Below are 8433 nucleotides of genomic sequence, written 5' to 3' on the forward strand. Positions count from 1 at the left end.
CATAAGTCCTTGCCCTAGTTTCATTTCATTATCCTACCAACATCTTTGAGCATGCGTTCATAGCCATGGTCTATTGCAACTCATATTCTAAAGGTACCATCCAAAGCAGTGAGACATTGGGGTCCTTCTTCCATCTCCTCTCATGCCTCCATTATCTTCCAAAAAAAAAAAATGATGAAAAGAAGTGAAAAAAAAAAGAAGTAAAGAGAAATGAATTCGTCCTTGTGTGAAAACCACTTCTTGTGGTGCCTTGGGCAAGTACCATGATGAAAACCTGGCAAACAGGTGTCATGCGTAATCCATTATCCTTTTGAACTTTACACTAGGGGCAAGTTCCATCCATCTATTATCCATCTTCCTCCATTATCCTTCATCCTCCATTATCCCTCATTCGCTCTATCTACATTCATACCCCTTTTCCACCTTTGATCTTGACAAGGTTAAGGATTCTTGCAGGCTTCATGTGTCCTATCTATTACACTTGATCTAGACCCTTTATCTCCTCTCCATTGCTCACTTACATCCTTCATTAATCCCTTTTGATCTTGCTTATCATAGCTGCCTCCTATCCAAATCTATTCCTTGATCTTGATCAACACTATGGACAAAATGCAAAAACATGCTTTCCACAAACCTCTTGACATGACCACTTCTTTGGACCATATGGCTTCGTTACACTATATCCTTGCTTCGCTGTGCTATATCCTTGCTTTACATTGCTAAAATCCTTGGTTTACATTGCTATACCTAGACCTTGTGCTTGGATTAATGTTGTGAGATAGTCCTTGAAAGCGTCCACCATTATTCGCTTATCCATTCATGTACTCAAAATCCCTTTTGCCTTGCTAGACACTAGGGGCAAACATTAAAAAATCATAAAAATCAAAAAATGTCCTGAAGAAATCCTAAAAATAAAAAAAATGTCCTGAAGAAATCCTAAAAATTAGAAAATGTCCTGAAGAAATCATAAAAATCAGAAAAAGTCTTGAAGAAATTCAAAAAAAAAAAAAAGAAAAAGAAAAACAGAAAAAAAAAAAAAAAAAAAAAAGAGAGAAAATGCCCTAGTGAAAACCTGGTAAACAGGCACCTTGGTAAAAAAAAAAAAGAATCTCTGCCAAGTAGGTGAAAACCTGGTAAACAAGCACCTCTTGTACTCAAGCGCTCCATCTATCAACGCAACGTTGGCATTCTTGCTTTCCTGCATATTTTCTTTCGCTTGTACATATTTCAGTCACTTTTGTGACATCCTGGTTCCTTGGAACCCTCATGACTTGAAATCGATCAATGTCCTAGTCTTAGGTAATCCACAGAGCACATTATATGTCCTAAGTAGTATCAACCAAGTCAACCTTACGTCAGTGAAACCTGGTCGTCCACTCCGAGTCAGTTACCTATCTCTTGACTACTAAAGAGTTTTATCACTAAATTAACAAGCAAAACAACATAACGGAAAACAATCACTAAACTATTTGAGCTATGCATGAAAATTGTATTTGTGTGCTGTCTTTTATATTGGTTTTCGATTATTATCCCTCTGAGTAACTCGAGGAAGTCTATCTTGACTAAGAGGAGCAAGGATTGGGGGCATAATATTTTCTTGCTTTCTTCTTGAAGGAATGATCCCAATGATCTAGAAACATCTAAATTAGCTGAGTGTCTATGATAAGAGCCTTCACATCAAGGTGGAATCGCCTCACATACCTCGACTCCGCTTATTTGAATGCTATAGGGAGGTTCCCATCATTCCTTTGTTCATTTTGAGGGAATTTCTTCATTGTGCAATCTGGGTCCATGCGTAATTTGTCCAAGGATATGAACGAAAAAAGGGTCACTACGGACAAGATAATTAATATTGCACATGAAAAGAAATGAACTCTATTCTGCTTGCTATAATTGTAAAACGCTCAATGATGACAGTTAAGCTTTTCAAAGTCCAGTGACTAGGTTTAGGTTGCATCTCATTTTGCATCTCATCTTGCATTTCATTTTGCATTTTGTGAATTTGGAGTGATTTCGGTATAGTAACAATGCTTCCTCTTTGTCTATTGAATGAGAGTTGGAGCGTCACCATTTCTTCGTTAAGTGGTCTCTTTTCATCATTTCTCTGATCGAGTACTTGTGTTTTGAGATGTTTAGCTGCATACATAAGCATATTATATAGATTCATACATTCACTATCATTCATTTGCATTCATCTTATTGCATAGAAAGATGAAAAAAATTGCATTACTCATTCTCCTCACTCATTTGCATTATCATTTATTTGCATATGAAAAGAAACAAAAATAGACATCCATGATCATTTGCATTGCATACATTCATGCTGAAAAGAAATGCATACATATAGAATAAAGCATATAGAACAACATCTCATAATCCATCAACACAAGTACGATGAAATCAAATCACGAGCTTGTAAATCGGTTGTCCTGAGTCCATTTTCAAGATCGAAATCGAAAATTGAGATCATTTTGCTAGTCAATTTCAAAATTTGGACTACTTAGTGCTCTTTTCATCAAAAGCTCTTTCTCTCTTCTAATTGCGCTCAATTTCTTGTTAATCAACGCTGAATCTCAATTTAATTTCTACAAATCAACTTTGCGCTCAATTTCTCACTAAAATTTCAAAAATTCCTCTGAATCATTTGTGCTCAAAACAACTTATCATCGCTCAAAATTGCCTATAATCATTATGTAGCCTTGCTATTTTTTGATTTCGCTCCCGAGGGGGCATACTCATGACCTTATGACCTCACATTCTTCAATGTCAAGAAAATTTTTAAATCTTCATCGAAAGTCGAGCAAAAATCTTTTCAACTAAAGAAAATCAAATAAGACCTCATCGCTAGGGGCATCTCAACTTCATCGCTTTATATCAAGTTGAGATTTCTCGATCATCTCATCCAAATCAATCTCTAGGGGCATATCAACTTCATCGCTTCATATCAAGCTGATATTTGTCTTTTATCTGAATCAATCTCTTTACGTTAATTAGTTCCATTGCTTTTCATCAAGCTGATTTTTCATTTAAACTCAATCAAGGGTTTAAAGAGTATCTTCTATCATGCTAAATATAAACAGGTGTTACGTTTTATTCGTTTCTTGATCAAGCTAAACAATTTATCTTCATCGTATCTTGATCAATCAAGTTCAAGATCGATTTTTATCATCACTCACTATATCTAAGTTCAATCAAGTTCTAGATCAGTAAGATCCGCTTCTTGATCAATCAAGTTCAAGTTCGGTATCTTTTGTTTTCTGTCGTTCCCAAGTTCAATCAAGTTCCGGAACGGTATCACGTTAATCAGACTTTATTCAGCTTTGTCGCTTTGAATCAAACTAAACACCTCGCTTTTTTATGTAGTTCGTGATCAATCAAGTTCAGAACTGACATCTCCTAGACATCAACTATTCTTTGAACCAACGTGCTGCTTGCACATTAATTCAAAGAGAGGCAAATGTAATACCCTAAAAATGGTCATCTAAACCATAGGCCCCTAATCTCGACAACGTCACCAAGGTCCTAACCAAAGGCAATTAAATCAATCTTGAGCACACAATTAATTCCTAAAATCATCAAATGTCACATGGCAAATCAATCACTCAATATTAATTAAATATTTATTTAATTAATTAATCATTCCAAGTAAATCATTTTAAACAATTATCTTATTTATTTTAATTAAATATCTTAGCATATTTAATTAAATAAATCAAATTGCCATAAATCTTCAAAAAAGGAAACAAATCAAGAAAGAGGAATTAATTCAATTAAATAAATCAATTGAGCACAAATCTTCAAAAATGGAAATAAATCAAAAAAGGAATTAATTGACAAAAAAGAATTAAAATTTGAGAAAAGAAATCAATTGAAAAAAACAAATTAAAAATTGATAGATAATCTCAAAGAAAAGAATTAAAACAATTAAATATTAAAATTGAATGAAATAGAGAATAAATCAGTTTTTTCTTGATTTAATCTTAGTTTTAGTTCAATTTCCTTTAAATCAGATTTTTCTTGATTTAATCTTATTTTTAGTTCAATTTCCTTTAAAACTGAGAAAAGCATCCAATCACATCAATTCACCTGGATTGTGCTTCCTCTTGGAAAATCTTGACCGCTCATCATCATTTGATCTTAGCCGTTGGTTTCTTTCTAAATTTTCTATAAATTTAGGCTCATCTCTCATTCAAAGGGAGGCTGGAGAATATATTGTTATTATACTGTTTTTGCTCTAGACTCATTGAATATTGCATATTAATTATTTCATATTAATTAAATCATTTAGTTTAATATTGCAAAAATATTGTTAGATTAATATTGCATCCATCTAGCATTCATCATGTTCATATAGATAAAATCCTTCGTCTTGATGTTGTCTAGTCACTGGTATTGCTTATAATCTAAGAGCAATCTTATACTCGCATCTTTTAGAAGGCAATGGGTCGATTTGTTATGGTTTATTTATTCATTGATTATATCTGATTAACCATGCATGTAATGACTTAATTGAAGTGTTGTGTCTTGTAGATACAGATTCTCATACCACTTTTCACACACATAGTCGTGATCTCCTTTTCGTTCATGGGGTTTATCCCAATACAGGACCAAATCCAAGATCCTGAATGCTTTCGTAGTGGCTCGTCTGTCAAACCATCTTTTGACTATCCCTTGGTACTTGGCAAACTTCTCCAGGGCTTGATCTCTTTGTTCTTCTAGAAAAAGCAGTTGGGAGAGATGAATTTGGATTCGCTCTTCTGGATCCAAAAATTCTTGCATGAACTTTAGAGTCAGGATCCTTAGTTGAATAGGGAAAATCGGGTCCTGTTCATAGACCAGGTGGTATGGGGAAGTGCCTAGAGATTTTTTAGCTCTCATTTTGTCTGCCCATAGAGAAAACCTCAATTGTGTATGCCAATCTCTCGGGTTCTTATCAAGCAACTTCGTGATCACATTGAGCAAATTTTTGTTGGTTGACTCTGCCAGTCCATTACCTTGGGGGTAATAATTTGATGAGAATTTCAAAGTGATGCCATAATCGAATGCCCAGTTGGAAAACTTTAGAGAAGTGAAGGTAGAGCCATTATCGCACACTAGAGCATGAGGGCATCGAAATCTAGTGATAATGTTCTCTTCAAGGAACTTGATTATTGTGTTTGTCGCACAGTTCTTCAATGCCTAGGCTTCAGACCACTGGGTTCCGTAATCGGTTGCTGTCAGGATGTACTTGTGTTGTGCGGATGACGGTGGGTTTATTGCTCCAATAAAATCTAACCCCCACATGGTGAATGGTATTACCTCTATGATTGGTTGTAATGGCATTGTGGGGTTCTTTTCTCTAATAGTGGCAACCTGAGAAATGTGGCATGTCTTTACATGTTCATAGGCATCCTTAAAAACAGCAGGCCAATAATATCCTGCCCTTAAGATTTGAAAGGTAGTGGCTTGACTCCCTCCGTGGCCCGTTCCAAACTTGGAATGGAAATGTTCTATTATTCTCTTGGCTTCATCCTACCCAACACATCGAAGGTATATACCTTCATGATTCTTTCTGTAGAGCACTGATCCCTGGAGCATATATTGCTGACACTTGAGTCTGAAGGCTCATTTTTGTGTAGAATTCATGGGAGCGGGGTATCTGTGGTCTGTTAAATATGACACGATATCATAGTACCATTCTTTTTGAGAGACATCAATCAAGCCATATGTCTGTTGTATTAGTCTAGGTCCTTTGACTGCCATAGTCTGCGTTAGAGCTTGCCCTCAGACTAATTTCATTGGTTGTAACTCTACATCATATTCTTGGATGGTGGCGACCCACTTTCCTCACCTTTCCCCTAGTTTGTTCTGCATCAGGAGTGTTTTAACTACAACATCAAGTACAATGGCAAAGATCTTACTCCTTAATATATAGTGCCTAAATTTCTTGACAGCCTTCACCAAGGCATAAGCTTTCTTTTCAACACTTGGGTATCTTAACTCTGCACCCTTAAGAGGTGAGCTCATAAAGGCTATAGGGTGCTCTTCCTTTTCCTCTATTTGTTGCGTGAGTATTGCGGCACACGAATGTTCAGATGCAAAGGAGTACAAGTAAAATGGCTTAGTGTAGTCTGGACTGACCAAAACTGGCGCGTCGGCTATAGCCAACTTGATTTCTTCAAATGCTTTCTTCAATGACAGTGTCCATTCCATCTTTGCACCCTTTTTCAACATCTCATTTAAAGGCTTTACTATCTCGGCAAAACTGGTGATAAATTTTCTGACAAAATCAATCTTTCTGAAGAAAGACGTCAGCTCCTTTTGTCTAGATGGCAAATTGATCCTTGAAATAGCATCAATACGCTCAGGGTCAATCAATATGGCTTTCTTCACGATCAAGTGTCCTAACAGCTTGCCTTTGGTGACCCCAAATATTCATTTCTTTGGGTTTGAGAAAATCCCATACCTTCGGCATCTTTGGAATATCCTCCTTAGGTCTTTAACGTGACTCTCTCTTTCCTTTGAGAATACAATAAGATCATCCATGTAGATGATTATACTCCTCCCAACTAGCTCTCTAAAGGCGATATCCATAGCTCTCTGGAATGTAGCTCCAGCGTTGATCAGCCCAAAGGGCATTCTTTTGTAAGAAAATGTTCCCCATTTTGTAGTGAACGCGGTTTTCAATCTATCTTCATATTCCACAAGTACTTGATTATAGCCTAAGTATCCATATAGAAAGGACATCATCTGTGAACCATTCACAATTTGTAATACTTCATCGAGGGACGACAGGGGGTAATTGTCTTTTTCAGAGGCTTTGTTCATATTTCAGAAATCAACACAGTCTAATTTCTCCACTCTTCTTCTTGACTGGGACCAAGTTGGCGACCCACGTCGAATGGCGTACTAGAAATATGATCCCTGTTGTTAGCAAATTTTTAACTTCTTCATGTATAAGAGGTTCTAGTAATGGGTTGACTAGTCTCTAGCATTGCCGGAAAGGTTTACTCTCTCGTTTGAGAGGAATCATGTGGGTAATGATAGAAGTATCATAGGTCCTTAGGTCCTTGTAACTCCATGCTATGATATCGGAGTATTCTTTTAAGGCTTGAATTATTTTGACCCTTTCTTCTGGTGTACAAATTTTGCCTACATACACATTTTTGGCATTGTCCTCAGTCCCCATATTGACCTTTTCGAATTGGTCACCATTAGTCTTCTAACGTTTCATCTCATTAATTTGGTCTTGATCATACATTATTTCCAACTGTATCATTCCTTTAGGGATGAAATTTTTTTTCAAGTTCAAAACTCTGTCATCATCCAATTCTGCTTCTTCTTTTATTTCCTCCTCATCAATCATTTGGGCTATAAATATGTCTAAGCTTGTTAAGGATTCTTGGATTTGACCATTGTCTTCAAATACTTGAAAATTTGTGATGTTATTTGGGATTAAGGGATTCAGTGACAACTCTATGGACAGATGATCCATGTTTCCTATGGTAAGAGGTTCCAGTGAACTGGCTGCTTGAGCTAACGTGTTCGCAATTTGGTTATCTACTCGCCCTACTGACCGGATGTTGATGGCATCAAAGCTTTCCAAAAGATCCCAAACTTTGTTACAATAATGGGACAACCTCTTATCATGGCAAACATATTTCTTTCTCACTTGCTTGACCACTATCTCTGAATCACCATAGGCTTGTACCATTTTAGCTCCCTTACTTATGGCGAACAATAATCCATGAACTAGCAACTCATACTCAGCTACATTGTTGGTGTAGGGGAATTGGAGTTGACGAGCTATGAGAAACATCTCCCCATCAGGACTGGTTAACTTAAAACCAATTCCTGCCCCTTTCTTGGAATAGGATCTGTCAAACCTCAGGATCCATGCTACCTCTTCATATTGAGACCATACTGAAGCTTGCTCTTCCATTTCCTCCTGTGGGGGTGGTAGGGTTTGGGTTTCCATGGTATTTCCATTGAATTCTTCTAATATTTGACTAATCTCACCTTTAACCTCTTGTTCGACTGTACGATAGGATGGTGAAGCTTGTATTTCAAAGGTGCACCTCCGACAATCTTGTAGTTGATCTTCTTCCATATTTATCTCTATATTCCACTGAGGCTCGGAGAGTCCCTAATGGACTTGTCTACTCTCGGTGTCACTTCTGGGATCTACAAATTGCTATAGCATCCGACGAACCTCTGTGATTGCTTTGTGACATTCTTTACAAGTGAATTCTGAATGAGATGTATCATGAACCCGACACCAATTGGTTAGCAATAGCTCATGAATGTTACTCCTCATCTTAGCTCTCTAACACACGTTCGTCCATATGAATTCTTTTAAACTCTCAAACAATTTTTTCTCTTTCTCTAGATCGTCCATCACTATGAAGTCAGCCTCATTTCCATTGGTTTACCCTATGGAGGAGGCTTGTAGTG

At 36.8% G+C, this 8433-nt stretch overlaps 1 protein-coding gene across 1 annotated transcript; it reads right to left on the reverse strand.

Moving 5' to 3' along the window:
* Positions 1-7201: 7201 nt before the first annotated feature.
* Positions 7202-8089, reverse strand: LOC131079900 (uncharacterized). Its single transcript, XM_058017943.2, has one exon. The coding sequence runs from the start codon at positions 8087-8089 to the stop codon at positions 7202-7204; it is 888 nt and encodes a 295-aa protein (XP_057873926.2).
* Positions 8090-8433: the final 344 nt, after the last annotated feature.

Source organism: Cryptomeria japonica, chromosome 11, assembly GCF_030272615.1.
Source record: "Cryptomeria japonica chromosome 11, Sugi_1.0, whole genome shotgun sequence".
NCBI classification, from domain to species: Eukaryota; Viridiplantae; Streptophyta; class Pinopsida; order Cupressales; family Cupressaceae; genus Cryptomeria; species Cryptomeria japonica.